We start from the raw sequence: 27405 nt of genomic DNA, 5'->3' as shown, positions 1-27405 counted from the left end.
TGCAATTATACAGCCAAACTGGAGGCTAAGCTCTCTCAACCCAAGACTGGACCAGGCAGTCAAGAGGAGAAAGAAATTACTTGCATCACACTTCCAGTCTCACATAAACCTATGAAACCAGCACCAGCAAAAAACACACATAAATACACAAAAACATACTCGGAGGCTCTAAATAAAAATCTGCAGAAGCAACAGAGACCTCCAAAGCAGACATACAAGCAATCTCCACCCCTCCAACACAAACCATGAAACACATACTTCACAAAACCAGTGTTCCACGCAATCACAGCCCTTAAAGCAAAATAACATACCCAAAACACTAGTAATAGATGACTCTATAGTCAGGCACACTGACGTCCCACTCACTAGGCTGAACAAGGAGAAGGTTACTGTTAGTTGCCTGTCGGGTGCCAGGATCTGCCACATAACACAAGCACTCAGGTCATTCCAGAACAAGTACAAATATGACTCTGTCATTGTCCATGTTGGTGTGAATGACCTGAGCCATACCTCCCTGGACTACATGAAAAGAGACATGGAGGAGCTCTCTGATCACGTAGCCCAGGCCAGTATGACCCTGACCCTGAGTAGCATCCTGCCCTCACCAAGAATGATACCATGGTATAGAGAAAAAAAAATCAATTTCAAAAATTGGCTAAGCTTCTGGTGTCATTCAAAAGGGATCCAGTGTCTGTCAGCCTGGGATGACATGCTCGAAAAGCCATGCTGCTTCGCTAGAGATGGCTTGCACCTGTCACCCTTAAGCTTTCGAATACTGGCCAAGGCTCTTGCCATCCTCATAGTGCCTTTTTTAGGCAAGGCTCAAAAGACAAACCCACCACTGTAAATAGCACAAGTAACAAAAAACTGAGGGTAATGCTACTCAATGCCAGAAGTCTAAACCTCAAAATGCACACACTCTGGGCACTCCTCAGTATGGAGAAAATTGATATATGTGCAGTAACAGAAACCTGGTTTAAGGCTACAGAGACCACCCCAGCACTACCAGGCTACAACTCATACCATACATTTCAGCCACAAAACCCGGACCGAAATACAAAGGGCGGGGAGTATCTATATTCATCAAGGATACCCACACCTCCAGGTTAGTGGCACAGCACAATGCTTCAGAGGTCATCCACGTGCAACTAACAATGGGCAAAACTGCTATTCAAATTATAGCTTGCTATAGATCACCCACCATGTCCCAGAACCCCCACTCTGCATTCCTAGAAACAATGGGAAATAAAGGTCCTACCAAACACCCTGATATTGGGTGATTTCAATTACCCAAACATTAACTGGGAGAACTACTCAATTACAAACTCCCTTGCCCAACATTTCCTAGAATTTATAAACTCAAATGCCCTGGATCAACTGGTCAACACCCCCACCAGAGGTGACAACATATTGGACCTGGTCATCACCAACATGGGCGACTGGTTTTCCACACTGGAGGTCAACCCCTCACTGGTTAGATCTGGCCATAAACTAATCACTCTGGATATCCACATTCCGCCACCATCCCCGGTCAAAGAAACCACCGTAAAAAAATTTTCAAAAGCAAACTTCACGTTACTTAACACTGAGGTGGGAAGTTTCAAAGCCCCCATGCTAAAGGATAATGCTGTCCAAGCTGCAAAATCCTTCACTAATGCACTCTATGGGCACCTACAAAAATGCATGGATCATGCTATCCCAAACAAAACCAAGACTTACTCCCCCAAGAAAAGGAAACCAGTCTGGTGGACCCCTGCCATAAACAAAGCTATACAATAGAAGGAGGAAACTAGTACAGAAAAGAGTAAAATCCCAAGAAGGGAAGACATCCCTGATCAGTATCAGCAAGAAACTACGTTCCCTCATAAAATCATCCAAGGCTAGCTTTGGAAGAAAAATTGCCATGGACTCCAAAGATAACCACAAGGCATAAAACAACAAAAAAATAAACAAACTAGGAAAACCACAAGCTAGAATCTCTCAGTCCACTCCAACACAAGAAACGTACTTTGTTGTAACGTAATTTATTGTAAGTGCTTTCACTGGAAAAAATTCTCCAGCTTCCTCAGACAAGAAACACTTTTACAATTAAGCACACACTTTTAAAATACCACTTTCGTTGAACCTCCTGATGTCATGCAAACACATTAAAAATTAAAGCTACATGGGGTTAAACAATCACAATAGCCATAATAGTGATTATACAACCCAACAACATACTATTACTACAATACTGACAGCATTAGAAATTGCCAGTACTATTATTCTCTTCTAGGTGATGTGCACATTATGCATAATTAAAAATAAACTACATAACATACCACCTACTACCCACAACAGGTTCCTACTATCCAAACAATTGTTGTTGATAAACAATAATGAAACCAGTGCTGAACTCAATACTGATCGGTTGAAAACTCTGACATCTTAGCCAAACAAGAAATAAACTATAAAAATCTATATATGTATATATGCACACTGAATAAAGAATATAAATAAAGAATAATTTAAAAACAATTTAAACATACATGTGTATAAAATACATTAAACAAACAGATTATACTAAACCTTATTAATGAGAATTTACAAATATGTAATTTTATCAATATTGTGACAGGCAATAAACACTTTGAGCTCACCTTATACAGCATATGAGCCACATTTACCTAGCTAAAGCTTTCTTCTTTAATAAGCATTTTATGGACAATGCTTCATTTAACCCTGGTAAAGTGTGAGCTCCTGTCTGAATTTGCCATGCTAATTCAGCTTCTTCCAATGCTCCCAGGGACCACCTCTTAAATTCCTCTCTACTTTTTCCAACACTACAAAGGAAAAATTTATGCGTGGGCAATTCCAAAATATGTTTTGCTAAAGCATTTGTGATGACTAGATTACTACTACTATATATATGTTCATAAATTCTTTGTTTAATTTTTCTTTCAGTTTTCCCTATGTAGAAAGCCTTGCAGTGGTCACAAACTGCTGCGTAGACTACCCCCTGAGAATCACAATTGAACTTAGCATTTAGAACATATTCTCTATCTCTAATTTTTATTACCTTAGTGACATTAATGAAATTACATTGGTGGCATCTGCCACATTTGTACATCCCTGTGTGACCCTTGACTGTTTTTTTAGGATTCTCAACTCAACTTTTCAAATTCGAGCCTCTTCTGTATGTGAACTGGGGCACTGGGGCACTTGACTAAAGACTCTTCTTAACCCATGGTCATCTTGAATGAACCCCCAATTTTTGATGATAATTTCTTTAATATATTGAGAATCCAAGGAAAAGGTTGTCAAGAATCTAATGTCCTGCCTAGCACTTGAAACCCAAGAGTGATTGTTCTCTACCTCTAAATGTAATGGAAGTGGTTGATGTCGTACCCTTTTGACACCAAGGGGGAGAAATATCCTGTATGTCTTTTATTAATAACTTCATCAAAGACGAATTCAGTGAAAGCCTGTGGGTAGCCCCTCTTACTGAACATAGATTTAAAAAATTTGCATTCCATGATGAAATCTGCAAAGTTGGAAACCATTCTTGCTGCCCTTACTGCCTGCCCCTTGACTACCACTTTCTTTTGATGCAGCAGGTGGCAGCTTGAAAAATGCAAGAATGCATTTGAATAGGTGGGCTTATGGAAAATGGTCATCCTAAATCTAGTATTCAGGCGGTCTTTTGAAAGGTGGATATCAAGATAATCAATCTCTTCATACCCTATTTGATAGGTAAATTCTAAAAAGTTGGTAAACATTGTAATTTCATCTATGGATGATTGAATTAAAGATGCTTCCCCTTTCCATACTAGGAACATGTCATCCTGGTATCATGTGTACCAGGCTACACGTTCCCTGAATTTCAAGTTTTGAATAAGAATTCTCTTTCCCAATAAGCTATAACACTATTAGCAAAACTGCTTCCACAAGGTGCGCCCATGGCTACCCTGCTTTTTTGTAAAAAGAACTGATTCTCAAAGAATAAAATGTTATTGTTCAGGACTAACTCTAACAATGTTTCAATAATGTGAATGTCTTTGTTATTAAGCCCCTTGAGATGAAGGAACTCCCTAACCTATTCTACACCAAGTTGTTGGGGAATAACAGTGCACAAATCTTTGACATCCAGTGTAAGGAAAATTAAACTGTCATCATATTTGATATTATTCACATTCTCAAGAAAATACCAAGAGTCATGGCAGATTTGAAACTCAGATCTGACAATTGGTTTTAACTTGGTATCCACAAATTTAGCACGCGCATATGTAATGGACCCTCTTCCATCCACTATTGGTCTAAAAGGTGGATTGATTAGGTCCTCATGAATCTTGGGGGTCCCAAAAAACTTTGGAATAATAGGTGCTGGCATACTTAAATAGTGTAGGATATCAATGTCGATACTCCCTTCCAAAAACAAGTAATTTAAAGTGTTATTGATAGTCCTATATGCACCATTAACTTGGTTAAGTCTGACCTGTTCATATACAGTACTATCTAAAACAGCCTGCATTCTACTAATGTAATCATGCTGATCCATAAATATTAAACCTCCCTCTTTGTCGGGTTTCATAACCCGTAGTTTACATATATTCAACAGCTCGATAAATGCAAGTTCTTCATTAGTAATATTCTTGAGCTTTGTTTAGCTATGTCAAGAATCTAAGTGGCAGTTCTCAGATCTGCTCAGAGTTAGTGCAGAATGGCACAAAATACACTGAACCGACCAATATAGCCAACATTCTAGCAGTCAGGTTCCATGCAAACTTCACCCCTCCCACCCCCAAAAGGGCCCATAAACTATACCAGAAGAATGTAGTGCCCCTGAAATCACAGACACTCAGGTTAAAACAGCCCTCTCAAAAGCCAAAAACACGGCATCAATGGGACTGGACGGTGTCCCAGGCTGCATCCTACACGTGCTCAAAGATGAACTAACCCTCTCAATTAAACACACTGTTTAAACTCAGCCTCTCCACAGGCTACATGCCCACAGAGTGGTGCACAGCAATGGTTATTCCACTCCACAAAGGTTGAGCCACAATGGACCCTGGGAACTATCGTCCTATAAGCCTGACTAGCTTGGTCTGCAAAGCTATGGAATGCATCATAATGGATCTCATTATCATAGACATTGGGAACCTCCAAACACTGGACCCTACCCAGTATGGCTTTGTTAAGGGCAGATCATGCCTTCTAAGCCTGGTGGACTTCTTTGAGACAGTTACCAAGGCTATAGATGAGGGAAAGGTGGTCCACACAGCCTATCTAGACCTCACAAAGGCCTTCAACACCATTTCCCACTCAGGTATTATAGACAAGCTCACCAGCCTGGACATACACCCCTACATCATGAGATGGGTTGCCAACTGGCTCACAGACAGAACCCACATGGCAAGAGTCGCGGGAGCTAGGTCTAACTCTAAACCAGTTGCAAGTGGCATTCACCAGGGCTCAGTCCTAGGTCCCCTCCTGTTTGGCATATACTTCTCAGAGGTACAGGCAAGCACAGGAGGACTATGGCTGACCAAGTTCACAGATGACAGAAAACTAGGGGCTATAATTGACTCTCCAGCTGACACAGACATCCTCTAAAAGAGTCTCACTGAGACAGATACCTGGTGTCAAAACCATGGCCTCAAGGTAAATGCCAAAAAGTGCATAGTCATCCCCTTTGGAAAAAACAAAGTACCCACAAACTACCACATAGGTGGTAGCCCCCTAAATACAGAAGATGTAATAAGGGATCTGAGGACCCAAGTAGATAGTAACCTCTCCTTTGATAATCACATTGCCAGAGAGGTTAGAAAATCCTTCTATGTGGCCCACCTAATCACAAAAGGATTTGCATCCAGATCGAAAGAGGTCATTGGGCCCATCTACGCATCACCCATCTGACCCATCATAGAGTACAATGCCCCATTTGAGATGTACCTTACAAGACACCTGCAACTACTGGAAAGACCACAGAAGTACCTCACCAAGAGGATCACTGGCCCCAAGCAGATGCCCTATGCAGCTCGACTGAAGAAATTCCAGCTCTACTTGATTACATACTGCCTACTGAGAGTTGATCTCTGCCTGACATACAAGGCCATGTCCAACCCAGAATTGATGGACATGCTCCAACTAAAGAAAACCATATCCCCTCAAGCCACACGTTCCAGGGATGTAAACCTCATCACAACAGTAAATAGGACATGCTGGAGGGATAGATTCCTGTCCCAAAGACTTCCAATGCTCTGGAACAAGATTCCAATCTACATTAGGCAGAGCTCCTCACTAACCCTCTTCAAGAGAAACCTTGACGAGTGGATGGGAAACAGAAAGTTTACCCCAGGGATCACTTCAATGGCTCTGCTGGACCGAGGCAAAGGGAACTAATCTAAGGGGGTGGCGAAAGCCAACACATTCCAGCTAGGCTTATAAATGCCTTCGGGCAGATAGCCTAGTACCTCCCTATGAACCTATGAACTTTAGACAAAAAATTGAAAATAGCCTGTTTTGAAACAGTTTCTCCCTTCTTCTTATCTTAACAAGAAATGAACAATTGATCCAATGTTCTGAAATATTTCATTCTGTCAAGATAGCACCTGAGTTGTCTGTGGACATCCAGGGTATGGAGCGTCCTTTCTCCCTCATTTTTAGGTTCAGGAAAGAAAATGATGAGATGAACAGTTTGATTTAAAGTAACCTCAGACACCATTTTACACATAAAAGAATGATTAGTTCTCAAAGAAACTCTAGCCTTGTTGAAAATGAGACTGAACATAAAAGCTTGCAACTCAGATACCCTTCTTGCAGAGGTCAGAGCAATCAATAAAATTGTTTTCCATGTTAAATACCTCAAGTCAGCCAGATTACTGGTTTAAATGGAGCAAATGTTAGTTTCTCTAACAGAAAATTAAGATTCAAGGAGGATGCAGCAGTTTACTTGGAGGTATTTTATGCAAAACCCCTTTCAAGAACATTTTGACATGCGACTGCCTTGAAAGAGGAGGATCCATGGTTAGATGTGTTTAAATACTTGCTTAGTAACATTTTAATGTCTGAAGATGCTCCAGATGCTGTTGAAGTCCCCGTTGAGGGACAAAAGCTCTTAAAGTGTATGGATTAAAGGAATTTGTTTAACAATAATTCACTGCCTTTTCAAATTTTTAGCACTCTGTTGAGGTTATTGGTCTATTTTGAGTGCTAAGCTGTTGTGTCAGAATACTGTTCTCATCCTTGGGTAAGCAGCAAAAGCTGCCATTACTAACATGGTTGGTCCCATTTTTCCTTTAAAAAAGAAACTGAAAACTAAACATGCATCTACTCCTCAAATTTCTTTGGATAGAAGTAGTTTACTGGAACTGGCTCAGGGAGTGATTCAGGCTATTTATCCTTCTCATAGAGTAGTTTTGGGTAAAAAAAAGAGGGATGCTGCCTTTCCTGAAGAGATTCAAGACTAAATCTGAACAGAAAGATGCAGGGATGGATTCAGGGTTTTGTCCTCATATTTCTGATTCAGACTCAGAAGACAGCTATCTTTCTGATTCTCCCTGTGGGGGGATCTCTATCTCTGAGACTATTGCCAGAATGTACCAATGTTTTCAGCGGGAGAACAACGAGGCTTCTTAGTCCCTCAAAAAATGATATGGTTTGTTACAGAAGGATTTTCATAAACCTATACCCATTCCTCCTGTCATTTCTACTTCAGATGAGGTTCGTCTTACTGCCTATAGTTTTCCTGATAGTCAGCCAGCCATCGCTACAAAAAAAAAAAAAAAAAAAAAAAACAACAGATAGGATGCATTAAGTTCCTCACTCTTTTAAATTTGTGTATACTATTCCCAAACCTGACCCAGCAACTATTAACTCTTCTGCTGCTAAGTGCTTAGTTAATTCCAATCCTACCTTTTCTAATAAGGGAGAAAATAATGATAATTATGGGGAAAAAGTACATGCTTCTGTAACTTTGAATTTCAGAATCTTAAATTGTCAGGCTCATATGTTAAAGTTTATTCTGACATATTGTAAGAGTATGAGAAATGCTTTAACTACAGTTTCTTCTTGTGAAGAAAAATCTGCTTTAAATGACCTAATTTCTTCTATTGCCCAGGGCACTACTCATTGTTTGCAGTGTGTGTGTTACTTGTTGATACTTCTTCCAGGGCTATGGACTCTGGTACGGTTTTAAGGAGGTTTACTTGGCTGCATTCTCAAAACCTTTCAGATGATGTTAATATGAGATTGAAAATTCTCCCTTGGACAGAGGTTTAATATTTGCCCCCTCTGCTGCAGAGATGATCAAAACGTGTGATGAAAGGGACAAGCTGATACAGGGAATTTCTAAGATTTTTTTAGACCTCCTTTTCCACATTTTCCAAGGGATTTTCTTTCTCCATATCCATCTATTTTCTCCATATCCAGTTTTGGCAAAAAAACAGAATAAACAGTCTCAGCAGAATTCAGGTAAGCAGATGGTTAAGAAGAAGTAGCAAGGGGGTCCAAAAAAAGTCTCAAATCTCCCTAAGCTAAGGATAGCCCAATAAATCTGAATGACTATTCAAGAGGACTTGTGACCTGCTCCCACCCTGGCTTTCTTTCTCTTCTAGAAAATCCGAATCTCCATTTTTCTCTTTGGAAACCGATTGTTTCAGACAAGTGGCTTCTGCTAATCATTCATCAAGGCTACAGATGACAGTGAGTGGAAATTCTTTCTTTCCAGGGGTCGTTCCTCATCCTGCTGATCAAACTGTTCTATTTCCTCTTGTTTTTCATCACATACTGTCCCAAGGAATTATAGAACCAGCTCCTCCTTCCCAGGTGGGAGAAGGGGTTTTATTTAAGGATGTTCCTAGTCCCAAAGAAAGAAAACACTTGGAGACCAGTTCTGAATATTTATTTCCTAAACCTGTTTGTGGTAGTGCCCAGATTCAAAATGATGTCACTTCACAACCTGTTGCCTCTTCTGCCTCTTTCAAGTTTCCTGGCAACACTAGACTTAAAAGAAGCATATCATCACATTCCTATTCACCCAGACTTCAGGTGATTCTTAAGGTTTTGTGTGACTGCATCACATTATCAGAGTATCCTCTGGTGGATGCATTGAATGGCAGACCTGCTGTGGGAGAGATGGAAAATCCTCAGAGGCAGACTGATTTAGTAAATATGAAGGAATGGAGCTGCTATAAGAAGGATCCAAAATATTAGATGAACCAATAGTAGGATTCACTGACCCTTGCACTGTCCATGAAAAAATGTTACTCTGTTTAAAATTGTGTAAGTCTCACAACAGCTTCTGGCTGCTAAGTGATGTTCAAATGCTGTAACTGTGTCTAGCATTTCCTCATACCTGGGAGCTACAGATTTAAATGAAGGATGTGTAGACAACAATCATTGTAATGCAGTAGTCTCGTTGAGAAAATCAGTCTTCTATGGTAAAAAAATAATCATTCATGAACCTCATATAATTCATGCTCAAGTCAACTTTGAGTGTTTGCCATTGTTTCAACCATTCTGGATGCATGTTCCCATAAGTCAGTATCTTCAATGTGCGAAGACTGCAGGGGGCAATGTTGAATTTCAAATAGGCTTCAAAAGAAAGTCTTTGCCATGGCATTAAAGAATTTAGCTCTAATTCTGAAAAAAAAAAACAATAGCGTAATGGGCCAAAACAATGTCTCCAAAACACTTTAATAACGGATAAGTGCTTTCATTTTTAATTAAAATTGTAAAACTTCTTCAGTTTAGTCTGTAATTCTCTGACCATTTTAATTAAAAGCTCAAGATTGTCAATTACCACATTTGGTGTAGCATCAATAGAGTTGGTTAAAGATAATTCCAACTTTAGTAATGGGTATTCAGTAATTCTCACTACCTGTTGAAACTTTTCATCTGCGTTATTCTCCAAGAATAGTCAAGCTGAATCTCTGTACTTTCAGCCATATCACACACACAAAAACAAATAATATAAAATCAGCATGATGTGCCAAAGGGAGACTTGTTCAATCCAAACCACAGCAGAATATCTCAAAACTGAACACAATAGTGATGATCAGAAGGAGAATAGTTTATTAGCAAAAACAAAAGTGCTTTTACTCTGCAAGGTACATTTTCAGACATTAAAATGTTAGTTAGAAAGCAAGTATTTAAATGCATGAAATTGATCACATGTCCAAAATCAATGTAACAAGCCTCATTGAGATAAAACAGGTTTTAAAGAAATAGAATCATTTAATACTGGAAAAGCAAGGGGTAATAACCTAATAATCCATTCAAGTTCATTTCTCTCTGTAGTGTTCAAAATGTCACAACCATATAGGGAAACATTAATTACTTGTAATAGAAAAAACGTAAAATCATGTTCATTGCTAGCAGGCAATACACGTTTAGATAAAACATTGGTAGGCTTGAATTTCCTTATATCATAAACATGTTCGCTTATCCTGTCCCTGAAAGCCCTGTTGGTTTTGTCAAAATTGTAAGTATTGCTCACATTCATTAAAAAACATCTAGCTTTACACATCATAATCAGCAGGACTTATACTTGTAATGGTTATGCTGGCTGCAACCCTTTTAATGTTGTATGTCTTGCCCACTGTCAGTCCTGTACCTCCTTCTGTGTTGGCAAAACCAACAGGGCTCTCAGGGACAGGATAAGTGATGTGAAAAATGGAAATTCACCTTCAAATAATTCAACCTCAGCAAAGTAAGGATAAGATATTTTAACAGTTCCGCTATTATAGGTTCATAGGTTCATAGGTTCATACTAGGCTATCTGCCCGAGGGCATTTACAAGCCTAGCCCATCGTTTTGTGGCTTAGGCCACCCCTTTAGTATGGGGAACTATACCCATTATTTTTCTGTGCCTCTGTCGAGCAGTGACACTGAGGTAATCCCTGGGGTATATCTGCGATCTCCCATCCATTGGTCAAGATTTCTCTTGAACAAGGCCAGCGAGGTGCTCTGCCTCACATGTACCGGGATTTTGTTCCACAGCATAGGGAGTCTTTGGGTGATGAATCTATCCCTCCAGCACGTCCTATTAATAGCCGTGTCAAGGTTTAAGTCTCCCGCCCTTGTGGCTCTGATGGATCTAGATTTTTGAGGTGAAGCATATTCATCAAATCTGGGTTTGACATGGCCTTGTATGTTAGGCAAAGGTCACCTCTGAGCAAGCGGTAAGCGACTGAATAGAGCTGGAGTTCTTTCAGTCGGGCAGCATAGGACAGATTTTGAGACCCTTTATCCTTTTGGTGAGGAACTTTTGTGGCCTCTCCAGCTGCTGCAAGTGTCGGGTCAGATACATTCCGAATGGGGCATTGTACTCAATCATTGGTCTGATGAGTGATGAGTAAAGGGAGACTATGACCTCCCTTGATCTAGATGAGAATCCCTTCATGATAAGGTGGGCAATGTAGAAGGTCTTCCTAACTACTTTAGCTACATGGGTGTCGAATGACAGACTACTATCAACCTGGGTCCCCAGGTCCCTGATAACTTCTTCTGTGCTCAGTGGATTGCCACCTATTTGGTAGCTAGGGGTAACCTTGTTTTTCCCGAAGGGTATGACTATGCATTTTTGGCATTTAACTTTAGGCCGTGGCTCTGGCACCAGTTATCCGTTTCTGTGAGACCCTTCTGAAGGATATCTGTGTCAGATGTGTTTTCTACTATGGCGCCCAGTTTGCAGTCATCTGCAAACTTTGTCAGCCATAACCCTCCTGTGTTTGCTTGTACTTCGGAAAAGTAGATGCCAAACAAGAGTGGGCCCAGGACTGAGCCCTGTGGGACACCACTTGTGACAGGCTTTGAGTCTGACATGGCGCCAGCAGCTCTGACCCTGTGGGTTCTGTCACTCAGCCAGTTTGCAACCCATCTTGTGATGTATGGGTTGACATTTAAGCTGATGAGTTTTTCAATGATACCCGAATGGGGTATTATATCGAAGGCCTTAGCCAGATCGAGGTAGGCTGTATGGACTGCCTTTCCCTCATCAATGGCTTTGGTGACTGTTTCGAAAAAGTCAACCAAGTTTAAAAGGCATGATCTGCCTTTGACAAAGCCAAACTGGGTTGGATCCAAAGTCTGCAAATTCCTATGTCTTTATTTATGAGGTCCATTATGATCCTCTCCATGGCTTTGCAGATAAGGCTTGTCAAGCTAATGGGCGGTAATTTCCAGGGTCGGTGGAGGCACCGCCTTTGTGAAGTGGTACCACAGTTGCAGTGCGCCACTCCTGGGTGCGTATCCAGAGGTAAGACTTTGATTAAACAGCTGTCCTAGCTGTGGGTTTAATTCCTCATTGAGTTCATGGAGCACACAGCCGGGGACACCATCAGGTCCCATGGATGCTGTGTTTTTGCTTTGGAGAGAGCAGTTCTCACTTGGGCGCTGGAGATGTTTGGGGGCTGCAATCGTTTGGTATAGATATCTCTCCTTTTGGGGAGGGGAGAAGTTTGCACTGAACCTGTCAGCCAGTATGTTGGCAATGTCTGTAGGATCAGTAATCTTCACATCATTTTGAACTAGCTCTGAGCATATCTGGGAGTTTCCTCCCAGGTTTCTAACATAGCTAAAGAAGGCCTTATGATTGTCTTTTGAGTCTTTAGCTATTTTTCTCTCGAAATTTGCTTTGGATGATTTTATGAGAGCTCTTAGTTTTTACTTATAGTGATCAAGGGTGTCTTACCTTTTAAGGATTTTGCTCTATCTTGTAGTAGCTTCCTCCTTTTGTTGTAGAGTTTGTTTATGGCTGGGGTCCACCAGACTGGACGCTTGCCTTTGGTACAAAGAGTCTTTGTTTTGCTTGGGATTGCCTTATCCATGCAGTCCTGCAGGTGCTGGTAGAAGGCATTTGTAAGTGATTCAGCGGCTTGAGTACTGTTTTCCGCCGGCTCGGGGCCTTAAAGGAGACCACACTAGTCTTTAGAAGTGTGAAGTCGGCTTTTGAGAAGTTCTTTACTGTGGTCTTTTTTATTTCAGGTGGGGTGGGATGAGGACCTCCAGCGAGATTAGTTTGTGGTCTGATCTCACCAGTGAGGGTACACCTCCGGTGTTGAACATTGTGCTCCCATGTTCGTGATGATGAGATCAAGTATGTTATCTCCTCTTGTGGGGATGGTGACTAGTTGTTCCATGGCATTTGAGTTTATGAATTCCAGGAACTTTTGGGCTAGGGTGTTTGGGCTTGAGTAGTGTTCCCAGTCTATATTAGGGTAATTGAAGTCACCTAGTATGATGGTGTTTGGTGATACATTTATCCCTCTAGTGTTTTCAGGAAGGCCATGTGAGGTTCCTGAGTTTGTGAGGGTGGCCTGTAACATGCTACAATTTGCAGAGCAGTCTTGCCTATGGTTAATTGCACCTGGATGGTCTCCGATGCATCGTGCGTTGCCACCAGTCTTGAGGTGTGGGTGTCCTTGATGAATATGGATACCCTCCTTTCTTGGTATTGTCCAGATTTTGGGGCCGGAACGCATGATATGAGGTAAAACCTGATAGCCGGGGTGCTCTCAGGAGCCTTGAACCAGGTTTCTGTCACAGCACAGACATCGATGTTCTCCATACTGAGAAGGGCCTCGAGTGCGTGCATTTTGAGATTTAGACTTCTGGCATTGAGCAGCATTACCCTTAGTTTTTCCTTTTTGTGTTCTAGGGTGGTAGGTTTAGAATTTGAGCCTTGCCTAAAAAGGCACTATGGGGTGGCAAGAGCCTTTGCCAATATCCGAATCCCAGGGTGACAGGTGCAAGCCGTCCCTTGCGGCAGCGTGGCTTGTCCAGCATGTCATCCCAGGCAGACAGACACTGGGTCCCCTTTGAATGACACCAGTGTTTAAGCCAATTGTTAAAGCTGATCATCTTATCTCTGTATTGTGGCATCATTCTTGGTGAAGGTAGGATACTGCTCAAGGTCAGGGTCATACCTGTCTGGGCTACATAATCAGAGAGCTCCTCAATGTCTCTTTTCATGTAGTCCAAGGAGGTACGTCTCAGGTCGTTTACACCAGCGTGGACAATGACTGAATCATATTTGTACCTGCTGTTGAGAGACCTGAGTGCTTGCGTTATGTGGCGGATTCTAGCGCCCGACAGGCAGCTTACTGTGACCTTCTCCTTACTCAGTCTGCTGAGCGGGACGTCAGTGTGTCTGACTATGGAGTCACCAATGACTAGTGTGTCTGGCATTGTGTTTGGCCTTAAGGGCTGTGACTGTTTGACACTCTGACTGTGAGGTCTGTGTGTTGCAGGTGTTGTGTTCTGAGGTGGTGGTTGTTTGGGTGTCTGCTTTGGTGGCCTCTGCTGTTTTGGTAGATTTTGATCAGAGCCTCGAGTATGTCTTTGTGTGTTTATGTGTATGATTTGAGGTTGTAATGGTAATATGTGAGACTGGGTCTATAGTGTGTGTGGTAACCTTCTCCTCCTGACTGGTCTTGCCAGTCCTATGTTGAGAGAGCTCAGCCTCCAGTTTGGCCGTGTAGTTGCATCTCTCGCATGTATTTGTGTTTTGTGGGAGGAGGAGAGGGTTGTCTGTGTACATGAGGCAATTGTAACATTGCCTCAATATTCCCAGGTTCACCAGCTGAGCAGGAGATTCTATTGTCTTTATAAAGTGTGCACCAATTTTGCTTTCTGTTATAGTATTTCAATCTTAGAGTCAACTGCCCCTAGGTAAACAACTTAATTTTACTGATGATGACTCTACAATAATATGCACTGCAAATTCCAGCTCTGAACTTTAGCAAACCACCCAGAATGCCCTCACATCTATTGAATCTTTGATGCAATCATCTTGTCCTAACTCCAAAAAAAAAAACAAAAAAAAAAAAAAAAAACTAAACCAGTAATTTTTACCGCAAAGAAAACCACTCCCCTAGATAAAAAATAAATAAATAAATTATTCACTATACAAGCCCAAGACAATACCACTATAGAAGTTGTCCCACACACTAAATTACTAGGCATTATTATAGATGAAAACCATAGCTTTGACTGACACATAAACAATAACATCAAAAAACACACCAAATGCTTGGTATGATCTACAGGTACCAACACTTTCTTAGACTCTCTACTAGACAAACCCTTACAACTAACTTTTTATTATCCTCTCTCCTTTATGGTGCCCCTCTCCTCACTAATATCCAAAATTCTACAAAATCCAAACTTGATATGTGCTACAACAGAATAGCTACATTTGCCACCAAGGCCAAATTCTCATCTCATCACTGTAACTCACTGAAACAATTGGGCTGGCTGGAACTCCCCCACCATCCTCATTCACCCAACTAACAACAGCGCACAAAATAATCTACAGACCCACAGACTGTCCTCCTCTCTCGACGCTACTTGCCAATTACCAACCCAGCAGGCAAGTAAGATCTGAACATCATCTACTTTTAAAAGTAAAAAAGCCCACATTACCTGCTGGTCAACTCCTCTACTCCTTCATTGTCGCCAAATTATGGAACTCACTTCCACCTTCTATAGGAAACACAGGCAGCACCACCACCTTCTAACAAATACTGAAAAATCATCTTGTCTTCCTGTCTATGTATCTTCCTTCTCCTTATATTATAACTAAACTCATATGCTTTTTGCTACTAGTGACTGATGATACTTTCTCCATATTTATTATTTTTTTTCATCACTTGTTGATACTGGTACAATAATGCTGATTAATATATTTCTGTTTATACCTCTGTGATTGAATTAATCTGGCAACCAACTAAATTCTTGCTTTTATGCATATATTCTGTATATGTTACTGTAATCAAACCAACTAAATTCTTGCGTTCATGTATATATTCTCTATATATTACTGTAATCACTATGTGCAACACTGTTTCTACTTCTGTACCAATTAATGTTTACATTTTTTTCTGTATCTATGTGCTTGTTGGAGCTTTTCTATCCGGGCCTCCACTGAAAATGAGCTGTTTTAGGCACAGTGAACTTTCTTGGTAAACAAATGCAATAAATCAATAAATAAATAAATTCATGCTCAGTGTGGCAAATATTATTAATAAGTACAATTTAAGTAGAAAAAAATCTGTCTAAAACAGCCTTGAAGCGTAATGCTGATTATAGCAACAAAATAATTACAATATCATGGGCATCCAGTCTCAGAAAAAGTGGGGGACATTGTGTTCTAAGCAATGTTAACATTTAAGCAGAACACAACTAAAAAAATAGATCAGTTTTACAGAGAATTCTTTACATTCGGATCTGCAAAAAAATCACTGAGACTCAGTGGAAGGGAAATGCAGAACATGGGCACATCGGAGTGAATTGTTTTGTACAAGCATGTACATGATTTATACAATGTTGTGCACAGTGTGCAAGCATGGACATATGCTATACAGAGCTGTGGATAGGAGTAAGACATACCTGTATCAATAAGAGAGACAGTAATGAATAATTCTGAGCCAAAAAAACATTTACCATTTTTTTTTTCTATTTATAAGGGAGGAAGGTCCTACAGAGATTACCAATGTTAATGTTACTGAGTAAATGGATTGAGTCAAAGACTTTGAAATTGCTGAGTTATGTGACTTCCTCAGAAAAGATCAAGTAGTCTGTGCTATAAAAATATTTAAACAAGGAGATGCCTATAAAGTGATGTAGATGTGACCTTATCGAATGATATGGATACAAGACTTGTTGCCATTAATACTATCCATAATAAGAAATTGTAAAAAACACACTGTAATGTATCAACATGTGCCTCTTTCTGACAATGCTTTATTTCATGTATTTGGTCCTCATTGCTAATTGTCATGTCCTTACTCTTTTCAGCTTTTCTATCCACTCTCATATGCCACCTTTAAATATGCATTCGACTCCTGTATATTTTTATACTATTATTCCTCATTGCCCGATGTAGTGAATGGCATGGAGAAGACAAGGAATGGAGAGATTCTTCTGTAGTTTTTCATTTCTACTTCTGTCTTCTTTTTTTGCCAATTTACATTTTATACACACACATACACACACACACACACACACACACACTCAGCTAGCACCATAAATGTACCGTTTGTTTTTATCCATACTTAATTTTCCTGCTCGAAAACAGACACACACACACACACACACACACACACACACACACACACACACACACACACACACACACACACACACACACACACACACACACACACACACACACACACACACACACACACACACACACACACACACAGAATGCCCATGTTGTTATTAGCTATTCTCAAATATTCTCTTCTACTCCTTTCCACCTACCTTCACATCTATGTCATCCACTCCCAGTCCCAAAATATCTGCTCATTCCTGCAATTTCATTCCTACTCAGTGAATGGCCACTATCTTTTTCTTTCACTACTTCTATCACCTATTCTGGTTGTATGTCACTAGTGCATTATCCTCATCGGTTAATCCTAAAATGTTAATAACCTGCAAAATACACTTCCCTACACAAAAATTCCCTGCACTGAGCCCTGTTCCAGCAGCACCCTTCAACTTTTCCCCAATTGACTCTCAAATAATAAAATTATAATAGTGCCTTTTTTCCATTCACTTTTTATAAAGAAAGCTAACACTCAGCTTCCTGATATCTATCATTTATCTATGGTGTTCTAGTCTTCTGTTTTTCCATTCCTTTTCCTTGTTGTTAACTGATTCTGCTTAGTTTGAACAGTGCTTCCAAACCTCCTCTAGTCCCAACAACCTTTTCTCTGTAATCCAGCACTTTACTTTACCACTTGAAATTTGCAGATACCTAACCTTTCAGTGTTTTCCTTTTTAGGTAACTGTCCAACAATCTACAACCACTTTCTTTACAACCATTTATTTTACTGCATAGCCTCATAACCTATCCCTTAACAGACTCCATATTGCATGCCCTCATCCTTTCTTCCCAGTACGTCCCTAGGTTTTTCATACTCTTCTTTTATATCACTTACAGTTTTTTTATATAAAACTTTCCCCCTTAGTCCTGTTTTTACCTGCAGCCTCCACACAAGCATTTTTATCCTCATACCCCCTTTACTCTTTGGATAATAAACAGTGATATGTTCAGCTGTGACTATTCTTTTTTGATCACTCACCTACTTTCTTGCATGTATAGTTAACAAAAGGAAGGCACATCACAATGAAAATTCTACATGTAAGACCAAGTGCTCTTTTCTCTGTTAAAATAAGAAAACACGTAATTCAAACTCATTAACCATGTACAACAATAGTGCAAACAAGTGAAAATCTAATCATCCAAATACTTTAAAGAAATAAACTACTGGAAAAAAAAACATTTAATAGATAACTCATGGCAGAAATATTTAATGTGATATTGATGATCTAACATGTCGCCATGGTGACTTGCTTAGACTTAAAATGACAAGTGCTGATATTGTATCATATAATAATTTTTAAACCTATGACATCCTGAATGGTAGCACAAAAAGAAAACTAGAAATATTCAGATGTACATATAAATATGAGTGTGTGTGTGTGTGTGTGTGTGTGTGTGTGTGTGTGTGTGTGTGTGTGTGTGTGTGTGTGTGTGTGTGTGTGTGTGCGTGCACATATCTGGTACTAGAATTATGCACATAAATATTTAAAAATCAATTTCTTGACACTTCAAGCACCTGCTGTTTGCAGCAACAGTGTTTGGAAATTATTGACATCTACAAGGATGTGTCATACTGATAAGTAAAAATGTTATTCCATTAAGCTGTCACCGATAACACTGCAAAATAAGAGATGACTTAATTGTGATAATAAAAGATAATCTTTAAAGCTTACATTCATGAAATTATTCCTCTGATGTGATGTGTAACAAAAGAAAGCATCTTGTTTTTCAAGAGTGAATTAACAGAATTCCGATAAAACATGTTTGGATTAAGTTTTTTAAAGGTGGTGAATAAGTCAATTAAGCAAAATGGAAACATCAAGAATACAATGATGCACAGGGAAGAACAAATACAGGCGGCAATTAAGAAATGTAGTTTACCTTCCAGCTTTCTTATTTTGCTGGTAGATCTCCCAAGTATAACAGAGAATCAGTATGTAACAGAGCAGAATCAGTGGCAACGGAAAGAAGAAGGAAGTGATAGTCAGATAGAGTGTATACCTACAAAACATAATGCATCAATTTTAGTATGGTATATACCCAAGTAAAGCACAATATAAATACAGCACTTTTGTGTTTTTTCACTGAACAGTATAGCTCTTTCTAATAAATATAGAAAAATATCTAAAAATCAGCAGACATTTATTACATTTTGATATCAATGAATGTTCCCATTGTCTGTATGGTAAAATCAGAGGATTGACAACATTTCTTAAATTGAATACAAAGAATAGAAGCACTGTAAAAGGACTTATACTCATTAATTTCCTGTAGCCCAGGATAATATTACTTCAGAAAATAATATATGAGCTTTTAGACAGAAATGCATCAAAGCGCAAGACGTTACTAGGTAAACAGTACTGACATTAGCTGCCATAAATATTTCCTGTCACTTACTCTGCCTCATCTGCTTTAATATGCCATTTTACAAAGCAGTAGTAATGGACTTCAAACAAGTATATGTTCAGTTACTATATGAAAACATCCCTTGTTCCCTTTGTCTGAGTTGTTTGAATCTTTTTGTTTTTCATAAAATGCACAGTTATTTATGCTTGATAAGGCTTTGATTGAAAATGACTAACATCAGGATTCAATAAAGTCTGTGTAGGCTCCGTGCAGAGCCTACATGGAATGTATCAGTGTTAACGGCCACGATTCTCCCTCAGCAGGGCACCATACATACTAATTGTGGTGCACACCTAAAAGAAGTCAGAACAACGTGGATACTGAATCCGTGTAAGACCAACAGCACACCCACATAGCCCATTAACCCTTACTGAAAGGTCTGCAAAACATTTTATTTCACTAAGTTGGATTTATTTAAATTTGTTTAATATTTTAAGTGCTTGTTTGTGCGATGTGGGTTGTTATTTAGCTATGCTTAGCTCTGCCATACATCAGACATGTGCCAGACATCTAAAAATAGAAACTGAATGTGTTAAATTTTATTTTTTTTTTTATTTTATGTGCTTGTTTGTGCAATGCACTTCATTATTGAGCTATACTTAGAGCTGCACACTTATGCATTAGACATATGCTAGACAGCTAAAAGTAGAAACCAGATGAATTTAATTGTTGTAGTTCTGTGGTGCTTAGCAACATGCAAAGCCATGCAGCAAAGCTGTGCTATGCTTACAAGCACATTTGCAGTATATCTGAAGATATGAGTTTCCTTCATTATCCCAGTAGCTTGATAGGTTGAATTATGACCTACAGGGTAGTAGGTCCCAGGTTTGAGTCCTGGGCAGTAATACCTTTTACATATACTACTTTGAAACTGTGTCAGGTAACTGAAATATCGCTTGAGTCTAAATTCAATAATTGTTACATTTAGAAAAGGTGCATGATGCTAAGCATCACTTAAACATGGTTAACAGTCTTTTCCTGTTTGTACATTGATAAGCTTCACTTAAACATGGGTTGTGCAAGTTTACATGATCCTAAGCAATGTAGCAGATTTTTGAAAGTTACATTATGATGCACAATGGTGGGAATGCAGCCTATTTAAAGGGTAATAGGTGGGAATTTCACACTATTCCTTAGAGCCTGACCTTAACTGTGGATATGTCTGCTATTGTGGGGGAATGTGTGCATTTTAGGGCACAATGGTGGGGTGTGCAAAAGTCTAAGATTTTCATTGGACTACTGGTAGAGCACTATGGAACCCAGCTGCTGGAGGGCAATGATCAGGGATCAGAATGTAAGTCTGAGGCCTGGGATAGCTTGGCCAGAGACCTGACCAGTGCAACTGGCATCCCTCACACTCATGAGCAGTGTCATCACCATTATGATGACCTCTATCAAAGGAAGAGGGGAACCTTGGATGACTGGATCCAAGAGGCACAGGCAGAGAACACCCCACAGATATGTAAGTATGTTTTCTAGTAATTTATAAATATACAAGCTGAATCTGTGCAAAACTGGTATGCATAATGGTTTGCTTCTCTTAGTATAGCTGCAGAAGAGAGGGCTTGCAATGTACAATCTTGTACGAGGCTTTTGGCCAGGTTGAGGCATGTGTGGTATATAAGAAAATAAATAAAGTAATTAATGCATAACTTAATAATAAAATAAATTAAATACATATATTGTAGTCTTAACAGTCATGTATGAAATACCTGTGACATTACAGACTTTCATTAATGAGTCAGTGCATATCTGAACTGGTAAAGCAAGTTAAAGTAAGTAAGCATGCAGTACTGTGTAGCATAGCTTCCAACCATTAGTTAATGTTGTGGAATACCCAGATTAAGAGTCAATGTTGTGTTCTGCTCATTATCTGAAATATGCTGTACATTGCAGTCAATAACTAAGTAGGAGAAACATATTAGCTAACAGACGTCCTAGACAGTTGTCCATGTCTGTAAATGCAAGATTTGAAGCAACTTGAATCCATAAAGTGTAAAAGGAGATGGTGCTGTGATATTTTTATTCAAATAAAAGGTTTAGTATTCCTGTAGTCACTGCTTGTGGGTTCTAATCCCACACCAGCCAGCTGAGATATTGTGCAGTTTTCTATACTGTGTTAGCATTTCATCAATAAAACACAACCATGCTGGCATGTGAAGTGCACACCCATAGACCTGTGCCATGACTGTCCAGTTGTCGAGTGTAATCAGTGTATATGGATATAGCACTCAACTGTCATGGCTTTGGCAGAATGTACTGAATACTGTCCCATATATCTGGTCTGTTTGGTATATGATCTTGTTTTACTGGCCAGTCTGTGCCACATTGCTGAGGATCAATGTCAGAAAAAAAATGTCAGTCCTCTGAATTGTAGATATTTCCACATCACTCGAAATGCAATTTAATGGTAAATCTGTTATCAGAACACTTTGCTACTATTGTAAGAGCACACTATGTAAGAATGTTCCCTGTTGTTGTACTTTTGTACCATAATTATGTATGGCTTGGCCCATAATGTCTCATGCTAATAAGTTGAGAGGTATGTACGTGGAGCATCATATATACAATATAAGCAACACTGAATGATTGCTGGATGCAATGTGATCTGAAGTATAGTGTGTGTGTGTGTGTGTGTGTGTGTGTGTGTGTGTGTGTGTGTGTGTGTGTGTGTGTGTATAAGGAACAGGGTAGTTTCTCAAATAAGCATCATAGCAGACAGTGGTCTCACAAGTGAAATCTAACATATCTATACGTAAGTAGTATATTTGATTATATTATCTGTGGGGTCTACTTTATTGTCTCGAAAGCTGAAAAGGGCGAATACAAATAGCGTGACACGTAAAGAGCAAGCCGCGAATACATTGAATGAACAAAACCGTGAAAAGGGAAGTGTCGAATCGTCATAGTTGGCCATCTACGGTATAGCTCTGTAAGGTAAGTGTGCGATAGTTACGGACCTTAGGGTTAGAGTGCAGGTTAAGGTAAGTGAATAGGTAGGTAGGGTTTTGTTAAGTGTATGTGTGTGGAATATTTAGTTTGTTTGGGTATAGCTCCATAAAGGAAGTGTGTAGTAGTTATGGACCTTAGGGTTAGGGAGGGGTAAAGGATAGTGCATAGATGGTTGTGTATGTGGGGTTTAGTGTAGGGTTAGTAGTAGGGTTTTGGTGATTTAATTTAGGGTTAGAAGTAGGGTTTTGGTTAGTGTGTATGTGTTTTTTTTATTGTGTTTGTGTAGGTAGTGTGTTGCGGACGGTGGGTTGGCCGACTATGACGGTTCGAGGTTTTAAATTTCGCCGTTTAGTATGTTCGATGTATTCTTGGTTTGCTCTTTATGTGTCGCGCTATTTGTATTCACCTTTTTCAGCTTTCGAGAGAATAAAGTAGACCCTTATCTGCGAAGTTACTAATGTTCTTCTTTTTCCTCTCACCCATCACCTTTTCTTCTTTTATTTGTTTAATCAGTATATTTACTATTATCATTTGCTTTTTTCATATTATTTGTTATTACCGCTTATGTTGGCCTTATGTATATTTTCATATTGTTTTGCTGTTAAAAAAAACTTTCATTTGTATTATTTATTGCTGTGTTCCTCATTATATTATTTCCAATTTGTTTCTATTATTCATTATTGTTTTCTCTTACATTATTGATTCCATTTGTTTGTGTTATGTTTATTTTTCCTTTATTTTTCTATTTTATTTACCACAGGGAGACAAGGTAGGCTGGTTCCCAGTGATCCACCTACCTTGGTTCCTCCGGCCGAGGCACCAGGGCCCAGCATATCTGTGCTGCAGCCTGGTGGCACTCCCTATGCTGCCCCTGCACTACATGCTCCATCAGGTAGTTCTGCCCCACAGGCTGGGGGTGTAGCCCCTTCTGGGAGTGGAGGTAGAGGGGATGCATTTGTTACCTGTGATCAAATGCCAAGCATGGTGTGTAGGCTTGTGCATCAAACTGTTTGTGCATGCCTTTATCAGATGGAGAGATTGCTGTCCATCCTGGTGGGGCAGTCACTTCCCATGTGCTGGCTTAGACCACTGCTTCCCCAGGAGCAGTGAAGGTGCAGTGCTGACAGTTCCATGGGTGAGGACTTGAGTTCCACTGCTACCATGTCTGATGTAAATAGGACTGGTATCCCCAAACTCTCTCCCCAACCAAGGTGTTCACCAACTGTTGTGTCCCTCACCAACCCACTCTGCTGTCTTGTATGTCCTGTCTGTCTTCAAATGCTTCCTCACCTTCCCCAGACATACCTATGTCCCTTCCCAACATTGTATTTTCTCCTTAAAAAGGGGGGGGGGGGTACCTGACCCCCCAAAAAATGTGTCCCATATATAGCTCTCAATTTCACACGTGTCCACTGGACACACCTAATTTGGTCCAATTGTTTTGACAATGCACTTATGTTGTCATCACCCCCTTCTTTCTGGAGGTGATAGTAGAAATTCAGCTAAAAATCTTTGCAAGTGCACAGTTGTTGCTGTTGAAAAAATGGATAGTTATGGTTCTTTCTTACACCCTTCCTTCATATTCCTATCTGCCTTTCACTATGTTTTTCCCCCTGCTTACACCCCATTTCACCACTGTCCTATCTCCCCAGTTTTCTTTTCTTTAAAAAATTATCGCTAAGCTATGCTAAATGGTGGTGTATTACTACATGCATTTGAAAGTGTACTAGTCATGTTCAAAAAGTACACCTACACCCCATTTCGAACCCAGTACCATCTCACCTGAACAGCAGTGCATCAATCCAAGTCAAACAGCCAATTAATAAACACAGGTGTTTTAAGTGAAACATAGTAATTGTCATTTTTTCATCGTTAAGCATGTTTACATGATGCTGCACATTGCGCAGCAAATCTGCTAAAAGATTAATGGAAAAATGTTAATTTAACTGGGAATCTGGTAGAAAAATAAATTACCATAAAGCCATACATATAACAGCAGTTCAGTGTGCAATTATCTGTACAACATGTAAAAACACACCTGCTCTTTCTGTCATTCTGTAGTACAATTTGTTAAATACTTTAAAAACAATTTTGGTTCACACGGTCCTGGGTTCAAATACATCAGTGTCTAGCATTTAAAATCCATGTATGTGTACATCACCATTATAAACTGTGCTATTTATGACTGTCTCATCACTTATTTATCCACCCAAAGAGTACAGATGGAATGTCTGCTTCCAAATAATGGAAATCAAAGGATTACATATAGGACCACGTATAAACTAGTCCCATTACAACCCAAGAAAGTACATAGAATGCCAGCTCATGCATTAGCAGGAATTCCCAGAGGATTTTAATGTATGTAATTCAGATGTGGCCCAGTAATATCTGACTGCATCCCACAATGATTTGTTAGTGATATTACAGACAACCACAGATGCACAAGTAACATACACATATGGAGGTCGTGCTAGAAGCAAGGGTTGCCAGATCACACATTCCAGATGACTACCATGATATAACACATGACTTAGCAGCTGTCCATCTGATTGACATAATGGTTAATTTACCCCCTACCTTGTTCTAGAACACACCAAGAAAGTTGCCTTTTACTCTGTTAATGATACCTTTGCCTAACATGCTTACCTTAAGCACATACCTTAATTTCCAGTGGGATGAGTTCCCTCAGTCTGGCTCTGGCTGTACACCAAGGCTGCCACACGTCCCACAGTTAGTCTTAAGTGTTGTTGTCCTGCACAGTCTTCACTGTCTCTGTATATGCCTATTCCCTGCAGTAGCAACATCAGCTTCAGCCTGTAGCACACACATTTGTATATAAAAAGTAGCTGCTACAAACATTCTCTCTGTTCTGATGTTGTATCTTTACCCCACTAATTTCCACCCCAACATATGAAAAAGGGGATGGAATGTACATTGAAGCCTTATATCTTGTTAACTAGTCACATAGGATTGGCTGATTATACTGCAAATCAGCTGTGTAGCCTACATGTAGCATTTCTGAACCACAGATTGTCTAGTTCAGAGGCAATCACCTGCTAATGGGAACCATCTTAAAAAGGTAGACTTCTAGATAGGGAAACCAGTGCATATGAGAGTTATTTTGTATCTCTAATTTGTTGACACATTACTTGTATAGCAGTATCTTTCCACAGAGGACTATTGTATTCCATCAGGTATGCAACCATTTTGTTTCCAACATGATGCATATGTGTGACTATACTTAGGGAGAATGGGGATTACATCAGTAAGCCTTTGTTAGACCTGTACTGATGACATGGCATTGAACTCAAGCTGTGTTACATGTACAGAGGGTGTAGAGTACAGCAAGGGTATAATGCTGAGTGATAACTAGGTACACAGGTCTTCTGGATGCTTCATTTGATAGCAGTTTCATGCTATTTAGAAGGCATGCTGGGATATTGTCTGGGCCCATTGATGCAGTGTACTTGGTCTTAGAGAGAGCATTAAGAACATGTTCTATACTGATAGTAGGGTACTTTTTGATGGTATTTCCTGAGGGGAGGTTAAGCGGGTGGAGACAGGGGTAGAGTTGGAGCTCGATTTATCAGCCAAGAGTTATATCTTCTGCCTCATTATAGGTGGTTCTATTTACAATGAGATGTGCATACAATTGAATCTTGCCTTTGAAGTTGCAGACACAGCAAAACTATGCTTTGTGGTTGTCCTTGACCTGGGAGCCCAAACTTACCTCTAAGCTGGCTTTAGTAAACTTCATTTCTCTTCTGATTTTTTGTTTACTTTGACGAGAGTGCTTTTATTCTACTGTGTGCTGCACCTCCTAATTTTTCCCATGATTTTCTTCATCCTATTATGCAGCCTATTCATTCTGTTATTCCAGCAGGGTGGCTAGATTTTGAGTTAGTTCTGTACTTCTCCCTGGTGGGTAAGGCTGCCTCTATGCAGCTCTTAACATGCTCGTACAGGGTTTCTGTGAACACTTCTGCATAGACCGCAGTGTTCTCAGTGTTCATGTGGGTTTGAGATTTGGCCATTTTATCTCCTAATAGCTGTAGGTTTGCTTTAGAGTAGTTTCTGAATATTCCATATCTAGTTGGGGGTCTATGTTTTATTTTTACTTCAAAGGAGACCAATTTGTGTTTGGACCTTACCAGGGAAGACGTTACAGTATGGGGTTGTGCATGACTCTTCCATATTGATGAGGACCAAATGCAGTATGGTTGCACCCCTGATTGGTGTATTGGCTATCTGGTCCAAGGAGTTTGTGTTTACAAAACCCAGGAATCTCTGTGCCTGTACGTTTGTTGTCGTATAGGATTTCCAGTTAATAGTGGGATACTGAAAGTCACCCATGAATATGGTATTGGTTTGGATGGTGAGTGTTTCTAAGATTACATACACAGTATGTGTGCCCTAGATCATAGAGGGAGGCCTATAGCTTGCATGGAAGTAGTATTGTATTTTTCCTATTATGAATTGAGCCTGAAGCAGCTCAAGTGCATTGTCCTGTTTGACCAGCCTTAAAGTATCTTTAGTTCTGATGTACATAAAGATACATCCACCTTTAGTCCCTGCCTGTGAATTAGCTGGTCTAAATGTGTGGAAGGCATAATAACCTTGCACTGTTGGTGTGCTCCCCTCAGCTTTAAGTCATGTGTCAGTGACTGCACAGATGTTTCCTAAGAGCTCAAATAAGTATCTGTGAGTATAGTCTAGGGAGGTATGTAGCACGTCATGTACTCCCACATGGACTATGACTGAGTCATATCATAGGACGTTACTAGGTTAATGGCCATAGAGCCCTTATTTACAAGCCTAACCAAGTTCTACCCTTATTTCCATCATCAGCACCAATTGCCCCGGTTCAAGAGGGACACAGGTGGAACCCCCGGGGTGAGTTTACAGTTACACATCCAATCATCCACAATGAGTTTGAAGAGGGCCAATGATGTGCT

At 39.9% G+C, this 27405-nt stretch overlaps 1 protein-coding gene across 1 annotated transcript in view; it reads right to left on the bottom strand.

Moving 5' to 3' along the window:
- Window positions 1–27405, bottom strand: part of MCHR2 (melanin concentrating hormone receptor 2) — a 2243283-nt gene that overhangs the window by 210886 nt on the left and 2004992 nt on the right. The window contains exon 5 of the mRNA XM_044065015.1: window positions 18974–19093. Coding sequence (XP_043920950.1) covers window positions 18974–19093 — 120 coding nt within the window. The remainder of the gene's footprint in view (window positions 1–18973; window positions 19094–27405) is intronic.

The sequence above is a fragment of the Protopterus annectens genome, chromosome 1.part0 (assembly GCF_019279795.1).
Source record: "Protopterus annectens isolate FY-2018-M chromosome 1.part0, PAN1.0, whole genome shotgun sequence".
Classification (NCBI taxonomy): domain Eukaryota; kingdom Metazoa; phylum Chordata; order Ceratodontiformes; family Protopteridae; genus Protopterus; species Protopterus annectens.
Note: the sequence above shows the minus strand (reverse complement) of the source record. Positions and strands in the feature narration are given on the sequence as shown.